Source organism: Antechinus flavipes, chromosome 4 (assembly GCF_016432865.1).
Source record: "Antechinus flavipes isolate AdamAnt ecotype Samford, QLD, Australia chromosome 4, AdamAnt_v2, whole genome shotgun sequence".
NCBI lineage: Eukaryota > Metazoa > Chordata > Mammalia > Dasyuromorphia > Dasyuridae > Antechinus > Antechinus flavipes.
The window spans coordinates 307,158,824-307,184,318 of record NC_067401.1 but is presented as its reverse complement, the minus strand read 5'-3'; the positions used below and the strand labels follow the sequence as shown (position 1 = coordinate 307,184,318).

Here is a 25,495-nt window from a genome sequence, read left to right as displayed (position 1 = left end):
CTTGCAGCCGCCACGTAGAAATTCAGCGACCAGGCCGGCCTGCGAGTGGGCCCCATGGCTTCTGCTCCCAGTGCCAGCGGCGGGACCCGGAACCTGCTCCAGTTCTTGCGGCTGGTGGGTCAGCTCAAGGTGAGCGTGCGTCTCGTCTCCTGCAGCAGCTGCGGGGCTGGGAGGCCAGGCCCCGCGGCAGGGCAGGAAGCAGCGCGCCAGTACTCACGCACGCCGGCCCCGGCTTAACCCCGTGCTGTGACGCTCGTAGCGAGAGCGGGGAGCTGCCCCGGGTGGGGCGGGGGAGGAGTAGGTGGGGCACCCAGCAGCCCAGTGCCGCCTAAATACTGGGACTTTCCTCCGCGCTTCATGCAGCCCCGGCAGAGCTTCAGTTGCTGCACCCTGGATTGTAAAGGAAGAGAGTCACAGGAAGTAATCTTTCCTGGTTGCTATGGTAGCAGTGGTTTAGAAATCCTGACTAAGATAAATTGGAAAGCAGCATCGCATTATGGATAGATTAGTGAACTTGGGATCGTGAAAATTGGAAGATCTAGTTTAAGATCCTGTTCCATGGGCTTAAGCCAATTATTTAATTATAGAAAACCATACTAACTAATATAGGTGATGATAGGGTATGTCTTCACTGTGCGCCAAACAGTATCCTTGGTATTGGAGCTGCCAAAACAAAGAATGAAACCATCCCTGCATTCTAATGGGGGAGATAAGTACATATAAAAAATGTACAACATAGACGTTATGTCAAAAATAAACATTTTTCATGTTATATACTTATGTAGCATATATTTATAATTCTAGATGTGAACATGTTTACATATATTTATTAGGTATAAGTGTATACTATATATATGTATAATATATGTCTAATATATACATATAGATATATTATTATATATATTATAATATTGTAACATTTATAAAGTAGTTACCTGCAAAATAATTTGGGAGAGAGAGTACTAGTAGTTGGGGCATCAGGAAAGGCCTAGTTGTGTGACCCTGTGCCTCAGTTTTCTTCTCTGTGAAATGAGGGAGTTGGATACAATTGCATCCAAGTTCCCTTACACCTCTGATCCTTGAAAGCATGTTAATAGATGAGCTATGCATAGCTAAGGAATAGTGGTTAGAGAGCTGACCTTATGAATCAGAAGGACTTGTTTTGAATTCCTGCCTCTGCTGACCTCTCACTATATAGATAAGTCACTTGACCTTTGAGGGCCATGAGTAATTTGCCAAGACTAGTTGGGGCTTCAGGGCTCCTGAAGCTGTGACTGCTGCTCATGTTCCTACCTGCATTTTGCTGAACAGTTTTTCTTTACCTCCCCCTTTTTCCCTCTCTCTCAGTCCCTCTCCCCTGTATCCTTTTTCCCTATCCCCTCTTTCCTTTCTTTCCCTGTGTCTCTGTCTCTCTCTCTTCTCTGTCTCTCTTCTCTCTCTCTCTCTCTCCTCTCTCTCTTTCTCTCTCTCTGTTTCTCTCTACTGTCTGTCTGTCTCTGTTTCTCTGTCTCTCTGTCTGTCTCTGTCTTCTCTCTCTCTCCCCCTTTCTTTCACTGTCTCTCTCTGTAGATAGAAATATATCTTAATATATGTGAAAAACAACCATACATATAAATGGAACTATACAGAAATAGATTTATATGTATTTGTATGTATGTATGTATATATATACATACATGTATATATACACACACACATATGGAACTATATAGACAGATTTATGTGTACATTTATGCAGATGATTCTGACAATATATCTATAGGTCTACATATATGTGTGATAGCTATATTTAGATAACTATATTTTATCTAGATGTTATTTTATAGATTATATTAGTTATTTCTAGATATGTTATAGCTATATAATTATATAGATTATATATATATTATGTGTTATACATAATCTATGTATTATGCGTACTTTATACGTACCTACTATATTATAATCTATATAATCATTGTTAAGAAAAGTCTGGTAACTTTGTAAAGAACAATTTAAACTAAGGTCTGAAACCAGATTCTAAAGACTTGAGAAATGAGTGAGAGGAGAAAGAGTGGAGGAAATTACTTTAGACAACTTTTTTCTTGGAATTTGTTTGAATGTTGAAGTGAGGAGACAAAGGACAGCTACTTAAGGAAATAATGAGAACCTGTGAGGATTTTATGGGCAGCTAAGAAGGGGCCAGTATACACAGAGAAGTATTGAAGATTAGAGAGCTAGGGAGCAAATTAAGAGCTTTCAGAGTGTTATAAAAAATTAAATCTTTTAATATAATTAGAGACAGTGTACCTGTGGAGGCTTGGGAAACCCCACCTTACTGTATCCAATCAGAAAGCCAAGTTCTGATGTCAACCACCTGGGGTTCTGTCCATGACCTACTTTATCTTTGCTGAAATCCTTTTGGGGTTAGCTTGCCACTACTGTTTTGCCATTTGGTATCTTTCTCTTTACCCCCTCTCTCATGCTTTGAGGTAACTTTCTCCTTGTTACAGCTAGCTAACTCTTTTAGGGTCTAAATTCTTCTATGGATTTAGCCTGCCAGTCAGCAGTCAATGGTGTGTTCCCACCTCATGACATATTCCATTTTTCCTGATTAATTGTGAATTCCAATGGGGAATTTGTCTTTTCCCTTGTTATTTGTTAAAATCTTTTTGCTTGCTAACTATATGTTTTCCCAAATATATTTCATATTTATCACTCCTGGTGACTGTTTTATCTCTTTATATTGTTTTTAACCTCTTCTCATAAATAAAAGTACCTTTTGGCAAGGAAAAAGCCATTGCGAATTCTTCATGTGTGAACTCTTACCAAACCCCATTATTTGGAGCCAAAGCATCTCTTTGATCTCATTTAATCTCTTTGGGTCTCAGTTCATTTCTAAAATAAGGGAGTTACACTAGGTGCCTGTAAGGTTCCCTCCCAATTCTAAATATATAATCTTATATTTATATCAAATGCTTTAATACATACTATTGTTTATCACATCATTAAATAATGATGACTAATTGATTTTTCATCTGTTTATGTATTTTTGTATTTATTTGATTTTACTGACCAGAGAGTACCACGTACAGGCTGGGTATACAGAAATGTTGAAAAGCCAGAAAGTGTATCAGATCATATGTACAGAATGGCTATCATGGCTTTTGTAACTGAAGATAAGCATCTTAATAAAGACAGGTAAGCAATTTGAGCTTTGTTGAAGTCACTGGTCAGTAAAATAAAGCATTTTCACTTGGAGTCTTGCTGTCATTAGACACTTACTAATTGTGTGCTTTTGGCCAAACTACCTAACTTCTCTGGGTCTCATTTTACTCATCTATAAAATGGGGGTAGAGGTAGGTTAAAGCACAACATGGATTGGGATTGGTGTGACTAGAGAGCAGTTTATATGGGGGGAAGTAGATGAAAAGAGAAGAGTTTAAGGAAGAAGAGTTACCTCAAAAAGAGTATACATTTCTCCATGGCAACCATAAAAGTTAATATTGTTATTTAGTCCTTTTAAGTCATGTCTAATTCTTCAAGGCCCCTTTTGGAGTTTTCTTTGGCAAAGACATTAGAGTAGTTTACCATTTCCTTCTTCAGCTCATTTTCCAGATGAAGAACTGAGGCAAATAGGGGTTAAGACTTTGGGTCTTGTGCTTGGGGTCACATAGAGAATAAATATTTGAGACCAGATTTGAATTCTGGAAGACATGAGTCTTCCTGACTTCTGGCCTTGCACTGCAACAACTACCTACCTCCACTGTGATCTTAGGTTGCTTCAATAGAGGCATAATATTGAAATCAAGAAATATGATTGGTTTTTTGTACTGTGTCCTGGTCAAACCACACTTAGAGTATAGTGGCAATCTGTGAACCATAGATCATTAAGGTTGTAGTTATTTCAAGAATTCCATGACTCCCTCATTTTGATTTTTATTTAGCTTCATCAAAAAAGACAATATGATTTTAACATATTTAACATGCATTGGATTACTTGCCATCTAGGAGAGGAGGTGGTGGGAAGGAGGAGAAAATTTGGAACGCAAAGTTTTGCAAGGGTCATTGTTGAAAAATTACCCATGCATATGTTTTGTAAATAAAAAGCTTTGATAAAAAAAGGAAGAAATAATAAAATATACAATTTGATTTAATGTAGTGAGTTTCTTTTTAGAATGAACACACATTTATGAGTGCGTGTATGTATGTATGTGTATACATATATATGTGTTTTTGCTATTTTCAAATGTATGTAAATGTTCTTAAGATTAATAAAATACAGATTCATTTAAAAGTGTTATTGAATTTATGATAGATTTTTTTTATCATTATGCATTTTCCTTATCAACAGATAGTTGTACTGTCAGATGTGAGGTTTTTCGTAATTAAAAAGGGGTCATCACACTCAAAAAGGTTGGAAACAACTTATCTAGATGATTACTTAGTGATACATATTATGTTGGTTGGAAGACTTTGACACTGAAAAGAGAGTGAATAAGATAGTAGAGAGATTGAAGACCTTGATAGGTAAGAAGCAAGTAAAAGGAATTTGCCTAAAAAAGCGAAAACTGAAGGAGCAGATGATAGTTGTCTTCAAGTATTAGAAACTTAAGACTTATTCAGATTGGACCCATTGGGTAGAGCTGTTTAAAAGTGGAATGGATTACTTCAGAAGATAGTGAGGTTTTTCATCTGTGGAGATTTCATTTATCAGGGATTTTGTAGGGAGCATTCCTCTTTAAATATGGATTAGATTTGAGGATTCTTCTATCTTTGATAGTCTATGATTCAGAGGTTGTTGCAGGGAAATTAGATAGTTATTGTAATAGTATAATCTTGATTGTATCAGCCCATGTGAGAATAAATAAGTTCATATATGAAATAAAAAATGATGTATATCTTAAACCCCTTTTATTAATGGAACCCCTTTTATTAATCATTTATCAATGATTCACATGGTGTGTTGAATGATAAGAAATTTTGATTCAGGACTGACTTAAACTAGACAAATTTAATACCTTAGTTCATTTTTATTAAAATATTCTGATAATAGAGGAGAAATAAACTATGTAACCTCAAAGCAATTCGCAAAAGATCAGTCCCTAGTATATATGCTTCTGATTAATCATTCAGCATTTCTGGTCAGATGTGTCCGACTCGCCCTGGTTCACGATATGGCAGAGTGCATTGTTGGTGATATAGCTCCTGCAGATAACATCCCTAAAGAAGAAAAACACAAGCGAGAGAAGGTCAGTATGTGGTCATAGAATTTGTGGGGGGAAAAAAACTGGAAGCTTAATGAATTGAGGAGTCAATACTGTAATAACACAATTTTGTGAGAGAAAATAAAAATCCCAAGTGTTACTAAACTAAGATTATAATGATCATTTAGCACATCTAATTTTATTATTTGAATTCTCGTAGAAGAAAAATTTAATTCAATAAGCATTTAACAAATGCTTATTCTGTATCAGAAACTGTGCTGTGAGCTTGGGATACAAAGACAAAAAATGAAATAGTCCTTGCCTTCAAGGAGTTTATATATACATATGAAATATACATATAAAAATATTTATTTGTATGAATTTGGAAGTATTCTAATAAATGAATGTTAAATGAATTTGGATTGTGGAGCAGTTAAAATTTCACTGTTACTTCCCCATTACTTCCCCAATCTTAATCCAATGAAGGAGGTTTTAAAAAGACAGGACATACTGAAGTCAGATTTATACATATACAGAAATATATAACATGCAATATATATTATGTATATATTTATATAGACATATATATGTTGAAATAAAAAGTATAAGAAGCATTAAGCAGCTTTATAGCTTTAAAGATCAAAATTTGTTTTTGTTCAATTTTGTTAATATATTCAAAATTATTCTCGAGTTGTGTTTTTGACGGGTATGTTTTGATTCTTCAATTAGATTTTTCCGTTTCTTGAGTACAGACCTCTTCTGATATTTTTGTCATCCATCTTTACCTGCCTTTGTGGGAAGCCCTTTATGATCTGACCCCCTTCTGTCTTTCAGTTCTTCTTACACTTTATATTCCCCACCAACTGACCTCCTTGTTTTTCCTTAAATAAGATACCTCTTATTTACAAACATTTTCACAGCTTGTCCCTCATGTTTGAAGTTTTTCTTCATCTCAACTTCTGACTTTTCTGATTTTTTGTCAAGCCTCAGCTAAAATATCACCTCCAAAGAGATTCTTTTCCTAATCCCCTTTAATTCTAATGCCTTCATTCTGTGATTATCATCAAATTATACTTAATATAATTCTTTGTACACAGCTACATTAAACTGTGAGAAGAAAGACTGCCTATTTTTTTTCCTTTCTTTTTATTTTCAGTAGTTAGTACAGTATTTGGCACATAGTAGGTGCTTAATGAATGCTTATTGACATAATACTTGCCCCAATCCCCTAGATATATTTATCTAGTATAGTGATTAATATATAGTAACTATTTAGTAAATGCTTGCTGATTAGCTAATAGTTATAACTTCTAATGTATAGCTATTGTTATTTATGTAATATATAAAAAGATTATTTATTACAAGATATAAATACTTTTTTACATCAGTATCCTTTCAATCTGGGAAGCTGGTATAATACAAACCAGAAATCGATAGGGGTGTTGGTATAATGCCAGAGTCTTCCCTGTATGGAAATTCGGACAACTCCAGTTCACTTTTCTAGGTGTTTACACCTAGATGATCTCCCAAGCCACTTTTAATTCTACCATTTTATGAGGATATGATCCTCTCTGTTACTTGGCATATGTATACATATACACACACACACACACACACACACACACACACACACACACATAGAATTACATGCTCTTCAAATTATGATTTAATATTTCAGGAAGCCATGAAGCAATTAACCCAGCTATTATCAGAAGATGTCAAGAAGGAAATCTATGATCTCTGGGAAGTAGGTATAAATGATGAATTAGATTTTGTTTTTATTGAATATATTGATTTATATCTTCACTGTTTTGTGGTTGGTGATATAATGAATTAGGATATACCATCTTGTGCAATTTTAGCTGTTGCTTGTTTGTGACTAGAGGCAGTCACCAATTTAGCAATGTTCCCCTTACATGCATCTCTGACAAACTGTTATTTTAGCTGGACCAAGCCCACTGGTAACCTTCCCCTTTTCTCCCTCAGTAAGTAGTGCTGTTTGGAATTTCATCTCTTTCCCCACTGTACTTGATGTTGTATCCTGTTCTTCTATTAGTGAGATTCCTACCTTCTCAATCTTGGGCTAGTTTCTCACCTCTTCCTAGAAGGTGCCTGGTTACAATTAGCCCCAATGCTTTATAAACTATTTGAAAAAATAGGGAATGAAGGAATCCTACCAAATTCCTTTTATGACACAGACATGGTACTGATACATACCTAAACCAGGTAGGTTGAAAACAGAGAAAGAAAATTATAGACTAATCTCTCTAATGAATATTGATGCTAATATCTTAAATAAGATGTTAGCAAGAAGGTGCCTGATTGTGGGTAATGTTATTATAGTAGGTAGTATATTGTAGTAGATAGAGCACTGAGCTTCTAGTCAGGTTGACGTGGGTTCAAATCATAGTTCAGATTAGCTGTATGACATTGGGCTAAGTCATTATTTCTTTCCGCATTTCAGTTTCCTTATCTGTAAAATGAAAGGACTGGATTCAATGGCCTTTTAAACGCTTTTCTAGCCCCAAATCTGGGATCTTATAATCTGGGCTGAAAGATAACTCATTTTCAACAAAGGATCTATTTTTATGAAGTAACGCTGACATCTTGCCATCTTTCATGGTTCCTGTGTTAATGACCTTTAAAGCCAACCTGTATTTCCTGTAGCTGCAGATTTAAGTGACATTACCTGTTGATATTTGCCCTGTGGCCTGTGTAAAATTAAGTGAGCACTTGATATTTAGTTTGACATGGGTCTTTTAAACCTGTTTCCTGATGATTGGTTGGGGAGAAGGGGGAAGAAAGAAGTTGAAAGACAGCATAAACTCCTCTGTAATTTTGCCACAGTCGTGCCTTGTTTCTCTTTACTGAAATAAATAAGAATCCTTGAATTTTTATTTTTTTTTCTGTGCCTTTGAAGCAAAGAATTTTGATTTTAATTTATGTGTAGTGTCTGGTTGATCTTTACACTTGAAGTTTGGAAGAGAGAAATTGATTTTCAACTGATCACTCCATTTTCTCACGTGTGACATTTATGCATGTACAGACAGAATTATTCCTGATTGAACCATTTTAAATTAAAAATGTAAAATGAAGACGAAAGCTAGTCATTGCTGATAAAATCAAGGTGGGAAATGGCTTATAAGTAGAAAGAAAAGCAAAATGAAATAGATTCAGAGGGATTTGTGATTATTTAAATGAATTTGAATTGATTAACACCTAGGCTAAAAGAGAATTTGTTAAAAAGTAAAATATGATCATTTTCAAAGAACAGTGATTTAAGTACCAGGGGCATGAAATGTAATTGATTTGATATTTTAGAAAAAAGGTTTTTTTTTTTTTTTTTTACCTTTTTGTGGCCAATCATATATCAATTGTGGTCATGTTTCAAATAACAGCATTTGTAAAGAGCAAGGCAGATAATAGCAATCAAGCAGCTATTCAGTAATACTTAGTATATTACGCTTCCAAGAAAACACAATGGAGTCATTACCTAAACCCAGCAGTGACAGAAATACAGATTAGAATTATGTCATAAGTAGGAATAATAGCTAACATTTATATCATGCTTACTGTGTGCCAAATATTGTACTCAACACTTTATAAATACCATCTCATTTGATCCTTATAACAGCCCTGCAATGCACATGTTATATTATCAGCCCCATTTTACTGAAACTGAAGCAGAGTGTAGAACTGGCTCATGATCAACTGCCTCCCCTCCTATGAGTTTCTGAGGTCACACTCAAATCTTCCTGAGTCCAGGTTCAGTGCTCTTTGCACTATGTGACACCTAGTGTCAATTCTTTCATTAAAAGCAAGAATATTTTGTCATTAAGAGGGCATATATGTTATGATAAATATGTTATAAAAATGGATTTCTTGAGCAGTCCTTGCTTCCTGCATCATAGCACCACTAAGGTACTGGGAATGAAAGGAGGAAAAGGAACAGCAAAGACTATCACTAAGTTCCTGCTCTGTTTAGAAGCCTCTGATAGTCAATAGGAAATATCTGTATATCTATATTTATACATAGATATCTATATCTACCCACATATGTATGTATATACATAAGTATAGGTAAATTATATTATATACACATATGTATTATATGTATTATATACACATATATACATACACATACATATTATATATACCTGTTCTCAGGAATCTTTTAATCTGCTTGGGGGAGAGGGAGAGACACAAATAGGTAATTGTAGTATAAATCAGTTTATGATGCATTCAAAAGAGTTTCCTATCTCTTTGTGTTTTTAATGTGTAAAAATTGTATGAAGTAGTCATGAATCCTGATTCTCTTGGCTGCTATGAGATTGAATTAGGCAGAGGGAAAAACAAAACAAAACAAGTTATTTGTTTGTAACTGATACCAACATGGCAGGCCCAGAAATGGGGGAAATAATTCATAAGAAAAAAGAAACTTAACATTAAGTAAAGAGGGAAGTAAAGAGATGAGAAGCATGAAAATGAAATGTCAAGTTGAAGTAAAAAGGATAAAGAACTAAGCTATTTAGGTGGATTAAGGAACAATTGTTAGAGTTCAAATGTTGGAGTTTGTTCTCAGAGGACAGCCGGTTTAGAGGGTTAGAGCCCTTCGGATGTCTCCAAATCCAAAGGTTCTGTCCTTCAGCCTCTGCCTCTGCCTTCTTCTGCCTCCAACAGAGATGGAAGATCTCTCTTATCTCCTTCTGGGGGGCCCAGGCACCAATTTGCCGTGGAGAGAGGGCTTCTGGCGTAGCTCCACTGAAGTCCGTCAAAAGTGTTCTCTGCAGCAGAGTCGTTTCTCTCGAGTCTAGCGCGATCAGCCAGCCAAGAGGAAAAAATGTATTCTGGAATGGCTGCCTCGCCTTATATGTGAACCTTCTGAGAGAATGGGATTATGGGTTTTCTCCCATAGTGCTCTCTGGCCCAAAGAGCTTTTAAGGTGTGGCGTAGAAAGTGTACTTTTTGAAGCTAGCATACTTGTGGAGTCCAATGAGTAAAGGTGGGACCACAAGCCTTGTCTTGATTAGTTCTACTTAGTACCTTGTTTCAGGTTCTGGCCAAAACAACTTCTTGTAAGATTAGATCAACTCTAATTACTTAGCAGTTAGTAAGGATTCCAACATCTCCCCCTTTCTTTTGTTTTAAAACATAGGGGGTTTCTGAGGGGGTACACATAAATCCATCAATATGGGCCAGAACTTTGTAACAGATATACATGGTATACATAAATCCATCAATATGGGAGGCATTATACATAATTTACATGAGCACATAGCAATATAACACAGGCTAGTAGTAATGTAACAAATAACAAGAATCAATCTGAAAATTTACACATGTCCATAAGTCCTAGAAACAGTCCAATAGGATTCCATTGTCCATTAGTTCATGTGCCAGGAATCTAATAATTCTTGTGAGCACAATCAGCAACAGAACCACCCGATATTTCTTGGGTCTTCTCCTTTGTTTCAAGGGTCTGCTCCATCTTTCTACGATGGACAAGGCGAATGCGGCTCGTAGGCACCCATCTGATTCCTTCTCCACCTGTAGAGATGCAAGCAAATCCTCTCCCCCAAGCAGTTAGCCTATCTGGTCCCTTCCATTCACCACTTTCTGGGTCTCTCCACATCACCTGGCGATTATCTAAAGATAGTGGAGCTGCTCGCACTGGACACTGCTCTTCTGGTGGGTTATAAAACCTGTCTGCTGGAGCCAGTGCATCTTTATCAAAGATTAAAAAATTAATGGTATAGAGAACTAAATTTAGAAGTTCTCTAGGGTTACCCGTGGCTCCCCCTTTCTTTTGTTTTTGGAGGAGTGTCTTAATGTCTCTGTTTCTTCTTTCTACTATTGCTTGACCTTGAGGATTGAAGGGTATGCCAGTAGTGTGTAAAATCTTATACTGTGCACAAAAGTGTTCAAAATGTTTGGAGGTATATGCCGGTCCATTATCTGTTTTTATTTCTTGTGGCACACCCATAATTGCGAATGCTTGAATGAGGAATTCAGTGACCACTCGGGCTGTCTCTTTTGCTGCTGGTATGGCAAAAGTGAATCCTGAAAAGGTGTCTACCACAACGTGGATAAAAGACAGACGACCAAAAGATTTATAATGAGTCACATCCATTTGCCTTCAAAAGTCCATCTCATAGGGGCAGCACTAACTTCAGCTGCTATTGATCCTCCTACTCCAGACATATAGGTATCTGCTTTAATCTTTGGCCAGTGACTGGGCCAACTGGCACCTCTAATAACTGTACGATCCGCACCTGTGTCTACCAATCCTTCCAATGGTAGGCCATTTATATAGATAGTGAGCATAGGTCGGTCAGCCGTTACTGCTGCTGTCCAATATATTTCTGGTTTTTGTGGTCTGGAGTCAGAACCTGGGTGACTATCACGAGGCTGCTTATTAGGATCCTGTATGAGTAACCCTGATGCTACTACGTCTCCTGGGTGATAAGTCACACATTGACTACCTGTATTAGTGACTGGGATATTATCTACACATTCTCCAGTTTCCCACATCAGTGTGTGGATGGACACTGTTTTGTACATACAAGGAGGTGAAATGGTCAAGCCTACTGTGCCTGGAGGTAAGGGATCCATAGGCTGGAGAGGAACAGATTTCACCTCTCCAGGGGGTATCTCAGTTGTCCCAGCTGCATACAGCTCTATTCTCCCCAATTGTAATTCCCTTCTGCCATCAGGTTGCTTCCTGGCTGGTTGACTGTGTAATCCCCTTCTCCCATCATATGGCTTTCTGGTTGATTGGTCATGTCTGGGTACTGGACTTCTAGGCACTCTCTGGGTGCACCATTGGCTGCCATCATGCCCCAAGTGTTTTTTGCCTTGGGCCCTGGGGCTGGGCCCCTCATCCCGTTTCCCTGAATCTGTCTGCATTCTGAGGCCCAATGGAAGCCTCTGTTGCATTTTGGACATGGGGTTTGGGGTCTTGTTCTCCCACCTTGTCTTCCCATTCTATCTCTATACCAACATTGAGCTTTCAGATGCCCTACTTTTCCACACTGAAAGCATCTACGAGTCTCTCTGGAAGTCCCTTGCCAAGAGGGATTCTGTCTTCTCATGTTTGGATTTTGGGAAGTCTGCATCATAGCCTGGCTATAAAAGGCACCTGTGTCCACTGTGGCACAGCGTCTTATGAGTTCCTCTAAAGGAGCATCCTTGCGCAGTCCTAGTATAATTCTTCTGCAAACCTCATTAGCATTTTCCTTAGCAAGTTGCCTTATCAAGATGTCTGTTATTGCATTTTCTCCATTTGTTCTTATGATAGCTGTCTGCAAGCGTCCCACAAAGTCAGCGAAGGGTTCATTTGGCCCTTGTGTTATTTTTGTGAAGGCCCCCCCTTTGTCGTCTTTATTGTGAAGAGAAGCCCACGCTTTGATAGCATTATCAGCAATTTGCTGATATGCTGCTACAGAATAACCAATTTGTGCTGCGACATCTGCATAAGGACCTGTACCTGTTAGTAGGTCACAGGTGATTGCAGTATGAACTCCACTTTGAATATTTTGTTGGGCTTGTATCCTACAGAGCTCACTATATTCAGAAAGCCACAAGTAGTTCTGTCCAGGTTCTAGGCATATTTTTGCTATCGATTTCCAGTCATTAGGGGTCAAGATTTCAAAAGACAAATTTTGCAATAGCATCTTAAAAACCAGGAAGATATGGTCTACACCCAATGACCATTAGGTACTTTACAGAACTGGATGAAGGTTCATACACCAAAGTTGGCTATGTTTTGTACCATCACCCAAGGTAGGAGTATAGAAAGGGAAGGGGAGATGTTAGGTGCATCTGGTAGAAAATTGATATTATTAAAAAAGAATTATGCTTCTAGGATTTTTCTCGTGAGGAGAGGAAATGGGGTTGATATAAGAGCACACTTGTAGAGTCATTATGTGGTGAGGAAAGAATCTCTTTTTCTCTGTCAGAAGCAACCAGCAGTATAATGCTTAGAACACTCGTTCTGCAGTCAGAAAGATTTGAATTCAAATTCAAAACATGTATTAGCTCTGTGATTCTGGGCATGTCACATGCTACAATTTCCTCAACTATAAATAAAGGATAATAATAGCATCTTCCTTCCGTGGTTGTAAAGAGTATCAGATAGGTTCACATCTGTAAGGGGAAAAAAAGCATTTAGCACTGTGCTTGGCACATAATAGGCACTATATAAATGCTTATCTGCCTCTTCCCCTTCCTTCCCTGAATAAAGTGGATCATAAATCACATCCTTAAAGATTAGATGTTAGAGTTCAAATGTTGGAGTTTGTTCTCAGAGGACAGCCGGTTTAGAGGGTTAGAGCCCTTCGGATGTCTCCAAATCCAAAGGTTCTGTCCTTCAGCCTCTGCCTCTGCCTTCTTCTGCCTCCAACAGAGATGGAAGATCTCTCTTATCTCCTTCTGGGGGGCCCAGGCACCAATTTGCCGTGGAGAGAGGGCTTCTGGCGTAGCTCCACTGAAGTCCGTCAAAAGTGTTCTCTGCAGCAGAGTCGTTTCTCTCGAGTCTAGCGCGATCAGCCAGCCAAGAGGAAAAAATGTATTCTGGAATGGCTGCCTCGCCTTATATGTGAACCTTCTGAGAGAATGGGATTATGGGTTTTCTCCCATAGTGCTCTCTGGCCCAAAGAGCTTTTAAGGTGTGGCGTAGAAAGTGTACTTTTTGAAGCTAGCATACTTGTGGAGTCCAATGAGTAAAGGTGGGACCACAAGCCTTGTCTTGATTAGTTCTACTTAGTACCTTGTTTCAGGTTCTGGCCAAAACAACTTCTTGTAAGATTAGATCAACTCTAATTACTTAGCAGTTAGTAAGGATTCCAACAACAATGATCATAAAAAGAAGACAGGACAATTAAATTGGAAGAATCTGACATGAAAGAAAAGATAGAATAAATGAGAATTATTTACTAAAATCAAAGGACGCACGAACACATCCTTATTATATGGAGTCTACAAACATAGCCCTGAAATTCCTTCATGAAGCCTTTCTGACAGTTTTGTATGAATGAAAAAGGTGGCTGAATGTCAAGGCTGGGGGCTTTTAACACATTTACATGTGGTTTTGATTATCCCTCTTAGGAGTATGAGAACCAGTCCAGTGCAGAAGCCAAGTTTGTGAAACAGCTGGACCAATGTGAAATGATTCTCCAGGCATTTGAGTATGAGGACCTAGAAAACAAACCTGGGAGGCTTCAGGAATTCTATGACTCAACTGCAGGTATGTGACCTGATTTTTTTTTTTGAAAAAGCCCTATTCAGTCTTTGCAGGCTGCCAGAGCAAGGAGTGGGAAGAGTGAGGGGTTTTTTTTGTTTTTATTGTTGTTTTTTTTGCTGAGGCAATTGGGGTTAAGTGACTTGCCTAGGGTCATGCAACTATGAAGTGTTAAGTGTCTGAGACCAGATTGGAACTCAGGTCCTCATAGTGGGTGTTCTATCCACTGTGCTACCTACCTGCCCCAAGTTGGTCCTTTTGAAAAAGATCGTTGGTCCTTAAAAACAAAACAAGAAGACTGATAATACATGTGCCACCATATTGAGCTATTTTATTCCCAATAAATTCCATGAAGAATACCATAGTGGCTGCCAGACTCTACAAAGTTTGAATAAGTCACAGTCTCTTTCTTCATGAAACTTACAGTCTACTAAGGGGATATGATACTGATACAAATGATTCTAAAATAAGGCACAAAGAGATGTCATTCATTCATTCATTTATCCATTTGCAATTTTATCTGATTCTTTGGGGATTTCTTAGCAAAGATACTGTAGTGGTTTGCATTTGCTTTTCCAGCTCATTTTACAGATGAGGAAATACTCACAAATGAGGCAAATAGGGTTAAGTGACTTGTCCTAGATCACACAGCTGGTGTTTGAAGCCAGATTTGAACTCAGGAAGAGAAATCTTATGAACTCTAAGCCTGTCATTCTTTCCACTGAGCCACTTAGCTGCTCCAGTGATTAGTATAGAAGGGATATAATAAGCAAAAATGTTGTATGTGTTAGAAAGGGGAAAGGAGTGAGCATTTGTTAAGTGACTGCTGTGTGCTAGTGCTAAGTGCTTTACAGATATTCTTAAAACAACCCCATGAAGTGGGTGCTATGGTGACTCCCACTTAACATTTGAGGAAACTGAAGCAGGGAGAAAGGTTGACTGATTGACTCAGGATTAAACAGCCAGTAAGTATCTGCAGTCAGATTTGGCCTCGGGTTTCACTGACTCTGGGGCCCAGTGCTCTGCTAACTATAGGAGATGGAATTTTAATTGACCTCTTATAGGATGCTTACTTACTACCTGGACAAGTCACTTAACCCATGTTTGCCCCAGTTCCTTACTATATAATGAGCTAGAGAAGGAAATGGCAAACCCACTTGTGGTGAGTTCAAATGTTGGGTTCTTGTTCTTCTTTAAAATATTATAAAAGTTCTCTCTGGGTGCCTTCCCTGGAATCGAGATTTTGTCGGTCCCTGTTCGGGCGCCAAAATGTGGTGAGCTTTTTCTTCTCAAAACACAGCCAGGTGATAAAAGTTCAGATCTTTTATTATCTCCAATATAGCCCGGTTAGCTTAGAGGTCTATCTCTCTGCTTGGTTCCAAGAGCTCCCTCCGAATGTCGCCAAATCCAAAGGTTTTGTCCTTCAGCCTCTGCCTCTGCTTTCTTCAGCCTCCAGCCAGCTCCACTCTTCATGTCATTCCCGTGAAATCTGACCGAGAGCCTCTGTCTGTTTCTTTTATACAAGGGGGAGGAATTGTGGGATACGAGAGAGAGGGATTATGGGTTTACTCCCATAGTGCTCTCTGGCCCAAAGAGCTTTAAGGGAGGTGTGAATTCACCAAGTTACAAAGTTTCTGGCATACTTGTGAACTCCTTTGAGTAAAGGTGTAAACATAAGCATTGTACTAATTAGTTCTACTTAGTACCTTGTTTCAGGTTCTGGCCCAAAACATCATCTTGTAAGATCAGATCAACAATCTATCAACTCTAATGAGTTAGCAGTTTGTAAGGATTCCAACACCCACTGAAGTAACTTTCCCAAGAAATACCACACAGGATCAAGAAGAATTGGATGTGACTGAAAAGAATTATGTAGACATAACAGGCCGAGAGTAGAGCAAAGAGTGCTTGTGTCACAAGGGACATTGTGGACAAAAGCAGGGGATCTTGGGATTTAATTGGGGAAATAAGTAGTTTTCGGTATAGTATGAATGAAGTAATTTTATAAAGATGAGAACGACACAGGCTAAGTTTTGGAAAATGCTAGACTTATACAATTTAACATTTTTATTTTCTGGATAAAGACAGAGCTGGCATGCTATTTATTTTTTAGATTACTAAAAAAAAAAAAAAAAAAAAAAAAAAAACCCAAACCACTGTAAGGAGATGCCTAACTGGATGGCAGTCAGATCTTGATGGCCTAGAGCTGATTCTAAAAAGATAAAATGTAATCATGATAAATGCAATGTCATGTGTTTGGGTTAAAAAGAAACTAAATTTACAAGATTTGGAAAAGGGATAGGATGATCAGAAATGCCTCATGTGGTAGAATTCTGAGCCCCAAGGCTTGGTAAGTAGCTGTAGGGAGAAGTACAAGTGTAACTAGTTGGATAGATAGTAGGGATGGAAGGCCTGCTTTCAGGCAATATTCTGCAACACGTGCTTAATACCAACTACTTCTTGGTTAGTTATATAGCCTTGAAGAGGAGCAGTTCCAGGAAAGGAAATCAGATTGTTCTTATAATAGATTTTTATAACAGGTATTCTGGAAATTTGAGCAAGGAAGGAGGAAGCAAGAGGAGAGGGGGTCCCAGTTACTGAAGGCTATCAGATGCAGGGTAAAGAGGTAAAAACACTATCAAGAGTCCCACTCTTTAAGCATAGAAGGTTGAACAGCATCAGTTTCTCCTCCCTCCATCCCTGCCCATTCAGCTTCTCTACTTTTAGTATATAGAGCTCAGTATTATGTCTACATATTGTTGATTTCCACCATTTCTACAATACTGTGTTTTTATACTGGGTTTGTGATTGTTTCCTAGACTTCCTACTCTCTAAATGATATGTGTTCATGACCATATTTCTGTTTCCCTTCTTGGATTTTCACTTAGATGGCTCAAAAGAGATAGGCCATTTCATCCAAGATGGGAAGTCAAGCGGAGAGAATGGGTAATGAGGCAGAAAAAAATGTTGGGAAAGGAAGGAAGCTGAGGGAATCAAAATTTTTAATCCTCTCAGTAATGCAAGAGGCTAATAAGATTATGTGAGGTGGAGGTAACACTTGGGATGAGAATGTTTGGAAGAGTTCCTTGGGGAATGTGATAGTGAATCAACCAGATTTAAAATAAAGGAATCTTGAGCAGTGGTGAAGGCCCCATTGAAGTTAGTAAGCTTGATTTTGTGACTTGCTCTAGGGATGCTTAGCAGCCTTCAGGGAAGCAGGAATCAAATGATGGTATTTATCAAAAGTAACCAGGTCCTAGAGGCAAAGGTGATGGCCAGTGTATCAGTAAAGTGGCATTCCATGTAATCAAGTCTGGTTAGAGCTTAGTGAACTAAGGTACTATATACCTTTGAGGCCATTTGGCTGAATTAAGAGAAAAAAATTGAGTAATAAGAATTTCCAGGTATGCTTCTGGTCAGGTTCTATATTATGGTCTCCACCAATCCCTTAACTCAGTCTCAAGAAAATGAACTTTCAACTTCTCAGGAGAACAGAGACACTGGTTAATTTTCCCTATTTTTTTCCTTTACAGGAAAATTCAGCCATCCTGAAATAGTGCAGCTTGTTTCTGAACTTACAGCAGAAAGAAATACTAAAATAGCTGCAGGAACCAGTGAGCCTCATCCTTGAGGTGTTTGGGTTTGCTTTTTTTTTAAGCTTCTGTAATCATGTAATAAATATTTTATTTTATGATTAAGTCTGATGGTATGGTGTGTTTGCCACTATAACACTGTTGATTTCCCCAGGTGTGAGTCTGTTTATTTTCATTTTCCATGGGCTCCAGTGAGAAATTAAAGCTCTGTTTGGATATAAAGTCTGTTCCAGGGACCAGGACTACAGGGTCCTAGAGATCAAATGCTTTATGTGGGGATTGGAGTTATCTTTGTTATAAACAGCAAAAAAAAAAAAAAATTCAAAATTCATAATGTCTGGTAGAAGCCAAAAAGCATGTTTTCTTCTGATTTGGAGCATATATCCCTGCAGACCAAACTCATTAAAAGGCAGAAGGATATGTCACTGTTCTGATGCTGAGGGAAAGTTTAATTATTGTTTTTAAGGCACAGATCCTTCAACAAAAAATTGGCTAATGATGAGAGACCAAGAAGAGGACAGAATTACATCGATAATATTCTTTTTCTCTCCAGATGAGCCATTTCCTTTTTATTGAAACACCTGTTGCCCTAAATCAAATTTTGAATTATGATCTGGGCTCTGATTGTGCCAGTAATCACAGAATTATAGAGCCTTTAAAAGGTTGATTTTCTACCAGTCATTTATGTTAAATTCAGAGCAGGGAAAATAAAAAAAATTAAAATGCTTTTATGGTTTTCAAATTTTCAATTCAAACAGACCTTTTGGTTTTACAACTTTTATCAGCTAAACAGAAGGGTAGAACTGAATATTACTATGATCATTGGGCATCTTATAGGGAAAAGTGGCTCTCTAATCTTTTCATCTTCTATCAAAAGTTACCCAAATTCAAACTCTTTCTCAAAATGTTGGCCTGAATGAGGTAGATGCTGCTTCTTCTTCTGCTTACCCTTAAATGCCTTTGCTGGTGATGAAGGTTCAGTTTGCTTCTGCAGAACAAATCAACTGTATTACTTTAAACAGTGATATTTAGCTGTTCCATTCTATTTAAATTTGGCCAATTGGCCAAATGACACAGAACTTCCAAAAGTGATACCATAAACATGCAAGCTGCTATAAAGAAAGTTACCTTTTTAAAGTATTATATAGGTATGGTTACTGTGCATCAAATCAGAAAGACACAAGTTGATTATTATTGGGAGATACTATTTAATGAGAAAACAAAGCTCCATCTGTTCCTTGTCACCACTTTTTTTTTTCCTTCTGTCTGGCTATATTCACATAAACTTCTGATCAAGTCAATATAACAGGTCTGTCTTATTGCCTTGGAACCCAGCTTGTGGTCCTGACCAGTTAATTATTAACATTTCTTTCCTTCTGAAGTCTTGTGAAACTGTATAGTGTTATGGATTAACAGACTACATTCTAATGCAAGGTAACACAGTGAATAGAACACTGGACTTGGAGTCACGAAGATTACAGTTCAAATCCTAACACTGGCGATGATGACTGTGGATCAATTTTTTAACCTCTATCTTTGGCAATTTATTCATCTGTAAAATGAAGAGATTGGGCTCAAAAGATTCTAGGAGCCATTGTAGCTTTAAAGTTCCAGTCATATAAAATAAGTCATCTCAAGCATTTGTGTTTTTCCCCATCTCTCCTTAATTGTTCTGTAATCTTGGTTAAGAGATCAATTTGCTTCGTTAAAGCCGACCCTAAACCTATTTGAGATTGTGGCTATAAATAAATTAGGGATTGCCATATAAAATATTTGATACAACAATGAAGCTTAATAGTAATAGTTAAAATTTGTTGTCTAAAGGGAAATAATGGCTAATATTTGTATAGTTTTTAAAAAGACTTGTAAAGCATTTAACATATCTATTTTGTCCCTACAACAACCACATAGAATTATAAAATATTGATGTAGAAGATGAACCTGAAGTCAGAAAAGTGAAATACTTTGTCCAATGATTTATCCTTAGAATTGAGAGCCCTCATTACCCTTAATTGTATACTATCAATCCCAGCATTCTGCCTCCCCCAAATATAGAATGTTAAAGTTTCTTGAAGAGGGCATTTTTTATTTTAATACATATTGTCTCAATAGAGTCTGCTTACAATGCAAACAGTATAATTTGGACTACATCCAATGTGAAATAAGTAGCATTATTCTTAATCTTCCCTTTATGTCCTTATTTCATAGGCTACAATTTATGACTAGAAATGTTACATAATTCTCAAAGCCTGTGCTATTGAAAATCTTCATTCTTAGTATTTACAGCTTATAAAGATTGCCCACCTAACAGCCTGGTAATGAAAAACACATGATAAAATGAGTTAGTTACAGAAGTAGGAAATGAGATCTGCGATTTTGTTTTGTAAATCCCCTTTTACTAGGTGGTTCAAATAATCACTTTCTACACAAAGTCTTCTCTGATTCTATGCCCATCCCCAATTGCTAGTCCTTTCCCTTTCTACATGCTTTCTCCTCCAATAGAATAAAAGCTCCATGAGAATATGGGTTAAGGTTTTTTTGTTTTTTTTTTTTAACTTTTGTATGTTGTTAGCACTGTTGCCAGCACACAGTAGATGATTAATAAACACTAGCTGATTTGGCTTCTCCTAGCCTTAGTTTTCTAATTGGCATCTTGATAATATCTATACTAAGAGGAACTGCTTTCCAAAACCAGTTCTGCCACTTACAGCCCCGTGGACCATATTGGACAAGTCAATTGAGCTTTCTGGGCCTGTTTTCTCATATATAAAATGAAATGGTAAAAATAACCTTAAGTAATTAAGGTACTCCCTCTTCCAGCTCTAAATTTGTGGTCAATTCTATGGCCAAGATTGTACTAAAGAGAAAAGTAATTTATTAATTATAAAATGGTTATATAAATGTAAAATATTGACACACAGGATTATAAATTTAAAACTTGGACTGGCCTCTTTAAAAATATCTAATCTCTTATTTTTTAGATGAGGAAACTGAGAGAGATGATGAAGGAACTTCCCCCCCAAATTATATAGACAGTGTTGACATTGGAACCCAGACCCTTCGACTTCAAATCTAGTGTTTCCTTATACCACATTTGTAAGTCAAGTTCAAAAATGATGTTGACACTGCTTTTCACATGCAGCACAGAAGGGTTGTTGTGAGGAAGGTGCTTTAAAGTGCTTCATAATTCTTAAAGTACTATGTGAATGTGAATTATGAGTGGGTAATATCATGATTTGAATTTAAGATCAGTAGGAAATCTGGTGGCAAAGATTTTACGACTTACAAATCTTAGGTAATTAAGTAGAGGAAAATGGCATTACTAAGAATTCGGATAGACATTTTAATTAAAGTTTAGAAATTTTATTTGAACGCGTTTGGCAGAAATAATTTTACATAAAACTAATCACATGACCTCCAACACCAATTTCTCACTGTTATCATCCTCAGACTCCAATTCCTAAATGGATGAAGGTATTTCTGTGATTTACAGTTTGCCACATTTGTTTACTTTTAGTGCAATTGAACTTGAAAACTTTCAGTTGACAAAAAATTTTGAAACCAAAAAAGATAGATATAAAAGCATCTTAGGCCACAAATACTCTTTAAATTTTAACTGTTGTGAACCGCATAATATTTCAAAATGTCTTTAATAAAATGTGTAGACTTCATATGATTCTGGTCCAAATTTGTAGGGAGATACACAATTGAATCTGAATGCCAATTGCTTTGCTGGCATAACCTAGCAAAACTGTTAATTGTGATGGATATATTCTATAAAATATAATTGAAATGGAACTTTATGACTAATAAAAATTGTTTTTAAAAACTGGTAGGTGTCTGTTTCTGAAGTGTGTATTTACTAATCTGAAACTGTAGAAGAATATCACTTTGTACACAAAATATTGAATTTTAATTTTGATTTCTAACAAAAGTGAAATTTGTGGCCAGATATACTTTTAGCTTTTTATATTATCAAAAGGATAACTTAATTTTTTGTATAACATTCTAACAAGCATATGAAAAAGGCAATTTTATGTATATATGTTTTGAGAAAATTATGTTCAGATGTATAGAATGAAGAATCCATTAGAAGACATGCAGATGAGGTTCAGAAAAGGAAGCAGTCCTTGAGAGATCAGGTAGTAAAGGACATGAAATGTACAACCTGACAAGCAACTGGTTTGATTTTTTTTTTAAGCTAAATTGTTATCAAAATGTAAATATGATTTAGGGCGATAAAAGGCTAGCCAAAGAACCATTGCAGCTTATTATAGCAAAGTCTCATTAATTAAAGGGAGGGGTGTTTAAGAATCAATGGTCCTTTATTAACTGAAATAATGGGATTCAAAGTAACTGCTGGGTAGCTAAGGAGAGAGTTCCTTTAATGAACAAATAGTTTAATTAGTAGCATCCACAGACTATTAATTCCTCAACAATTAGTATAGTGTCTTTGCACAACTAAGGTGCTTATTTAATGTTGAAAGAATTAGGAATATTTAATGTGGTAGAGTACTTATAAACAATTCATTTCCCTAAATAAATTAAATAATCCTGAAATCCTGCTGATAAATTAATAAAGAGGAAAAACCCCAATTCTGTTCTGGTTGAATTAGTAAAAGAGCCAAATTAATACCATTTTACTGATTTTATATGAAAACATGAACTTTCCTTTCTCTCCTTTTGTAGAAAGTTAAGAAGCTTGGAGTTAGGAAGCAATAGGCTGAAAGAAACCAAAATAGGGGAAATATGGATGTTTCTCTTGTCCTTGAGTACTCAATGTACCAAACACTCTATGGTTAGGACTAAATCCTTACAGCAAAATACTATCACAGAGATGTATATACCCCAAATAGCCTAATTTTTATTACATGTTAACTTTAATGGGTTTTATTTTGTACATTATTATCTACTCATATCTAATTAGCAATAAATGGAAAAAAAAACTCCACCAATTATTAAACTTTTAATATTTTTTGGTTTTTCTAAACTGAAAAATTTTGATTATTCTGCAGTCTTAAGTTAAGGTGGTAAGGAATTTAGGGAAAGGCATATAAGTTTCCATTAGAAGGGAATAAAAGAAAAGTATGTAGTAATAATAGTTAGAAGGCATTCATTTATTCCAAGAAATCTGACAGTAATACTATTATATTAATTTCATATTGTTGGGATAAAGGGCTCATAAAACTATACTTCCCTCTATTTACTCAAAAGAAAATAGCCAGTTTTTGAAGTGAGACAGTTGCCCTTTGACCTGAATAAGTAAATTGTAAGAAGATTTCAGAATTGTACAATTCTATAAAAGCATCTGAGTGGCTAAAGTCATAGTACATAGTAATGTACATCTTTTATCATAGCCAAGAATGGAAGTGAAAATAAAAACACTTGAAATTTCCAAGATAATTATATACTTGAAACAAAATTTAAAAATCAAAAAAGCCTTATATTTTAAAAATCATTTTGCTAATTCCTTAACCAAATACAGTTTCCATATGTGCCAGGGCTAGGAAGGCCATAAGTGGCTGAAGAGACATCTGGTATATTTCATATATAGTTGAAAATGGGTATGTAAACAGCAATTCCTATTTACTGCACTGTGCTTGAAAAAGAAAAAAAAGAGTTGTGCAATGGGGTTTTAAGACAATACAAGCTGAGATAGCCAAACCAACAGGACAGAAAAGTTAGAGCTTGGAATGGCAGACAGAGGTGTTATAGCCAGTTGCATGTCTGCTAATTAGAGAAATGTAGACAATTCTGAGTACCACATTCAGGGCATGGTTCCTACATCCACAATGACTACAAATGGTTCATTTTTAAATACAAATAAGGTTGGAATTCTTTTCAAAAGTACAAGTAAACTGTGGAGAAGCTTTCAGCCTTCACATCTGGCTAGGAAAAAGTGAGAGAACACAGAACATGAGCAGAGGGGCAGCCTCAGGCTGGAAAAGGATCTCCCCAGGCCTCTTAGCATCGAAGCTCCCCTTCTTTCTCAGGCACCCTTGGGGCTGCTGCAGCACTCTGAGCACTTGCATGTGCTGTAGAACTGAGCACTTCTTCAAAATTCCCTCCGCTGGGGGCGCCTCCTACTTTCGTCTGAAAAAGAAAGGGAGAGGATGAGGAAAACGAGGTAGACAGCAGTTACTGTTTTGTATTACCAACATGCTTCCTTCCTTACCTGGGACCTAGCAACATCTATGTTGTTGTATGGGGAGATAGGAGCGGGAAGAGATCAAGGCAGCAGAAAGGACCTTCTCTCCTCTATCATCTTGTGTTCTGCTTTCCAGATTATTTTCCAAAAATACTAGATATTTGTTCTGTCTGTTTGCTTACCTATAAGGGCTACATAAATCTACCATCCTTCCTCAACCCCAAAACAGAAAGCAAGAAAGAAACTTATTTTTTTGGTTTTCTAAACTGAAAAATTTTGATTATTCTGCAGTTTTAAATTAAGGTGGTAACGAATTTAATAAACATATAAGCTTCCATTAGAAGGGAATAAAAGAAAAGTCTATAGTGACAATAGTTAGAAGGCATTCATTTATTCCAAGAAATCTGATAGTGATACTGTTATATTAATTTCATATTGTTGGGATAAAGAGCTCATAAAACTATACTTCCCTCTATTTACTCAAAAGAAAATAGCCAGTTTTGTCTTTCCCCACCCACATAATATTAGTCTAGATCGGTGGATTTCTTTGGGCTTGGGAAATCCAGAAATATTAAAATGCCATAAAAGAGTTCTGTATTAAGAACTTCTTGACTTAAGGTTCTTTATGAATCTCAAGTTTCTTTGGCACCTTGTATCAAGCACAGTACAGAATTTTTAAAAATCACTTCTAGTTAAAAGAGGATTAAAAATGATGTGGTTTTTTTTTTTTTTTGGGTGACTTAAGATCAATTTTTAAATTTGTAAATGGGCCAGATCCTGCCCCTCTGCCCTAATAGGCTGCCATTTAGAACAGTACAAAATTAAAATGTAATGAGTACTTCCAATCCCTCTTAAAACTTAATGTGTGTCTCAAAGGAGCTGACACATTCACAAATCATAATAGCATTTAAAAGAGGTACTCCTATCACCACATTAGCAAATGTGGGAAAACACTTCTTGGCAAAAAACTGTGCTTACTGAATTTGCCTGTTACCAAATATTTTTCCAGTCCTTTTATAACTCTGGCTGTTTCCATATTTATTCAAAAGGCAAGATCTGGATGATTCTGTCAAAAAAAAAAACTTTATAAAAACACCTAAACCAAAACAAACTGTGATCACCAGAAGTTACCCCAAATTATTCTTATTTCTTAGCTCTGAATTTATTAATTTAATTATCCTGCCATGTTATATGAGGTAGGTATGTGAGGCAGAGGAGTGTGAGACAGACCTATTCCTCCTCTCTGCTGCAGTCTTCTTACTGAAGTACAAGATTACCTTTTCTTGGGTGTTTTTCACTGTTCCTTCTTTTTCTCCTCAAAATATATGAG

At 36.7% G+C, this 25,495-nt stretch overlaps 2 protein-coding genes across 9 annotated transcripts in view; one reads left to right on the top strand and one right to left on the bottom strand.

The window, feature by feature from the left end:
• On the top strand, window positions 1-21,849 carry HDDC2 (HD domain containing 2). Of its 3 annotated transcripts, XM_051997692.1 has the most exons (7): window positions 11-129; window positions 3,059-3,180; window positions 5,129-5,231; window positions 6,865-6,933; window positions 14,292-14,430; window positions 17,958-18,056; window positions 20,999-21,849. In XM_051997692.1, the coding sequence occupies exons 1-6, from the start codon at window positions 55-57 to the stop codon at window positions 18,053-18,055; spliced, it is 606 nt and encodes a 201-aa protein (XP_051853652.1). In that variant the 5' UTR covers window positions 11-54; the 3' UTR covers window position 18,056; window positions 20,999-21,849. The 3 variants fall into 3 exon arrangements, with proteins under 3 accessions (XP_051853653.1, XP_051853652.1, XP_051853651.1); XM_051997691.1 differs by lacking the exon at window positions 20,999-21,849 and having other exon boundaries at window positions 17,958-18,122; XM_051997693.1 differs by lacking the exons at window positions 6,865-6,933; window positions 20,999-21,849 and having other exon boundaries at window positions 1-129; window positions 17,958-18,122.
• Window positions 21,359-25,495, bottom strand: part of TPD52L1 (TPD52 like 1) — a 162,602-nt gene continuing 158,465 nt past the window's right edge. For 3 of the 6 annotated variants that reach the window (XM_051997685.1, XM_051997686.1, XM_051997687.1), the window contains one exon: window positions 21,359-24,110. In XM_051997685.1, the coding sequence (XP_051853645.1) occupies window positions 23,982-24,110 (129 nt within the window). In that variant the 3' untranslated portion in view covers window positions 21,359-23,981. The remainder of the gene's footprint in view (window positions 24,111-25,495) is intronic. The other 3 variants (XM_051997688.1, XM_051997689.1, XM_051997690.1) reach the window with 2 other exon arrangements.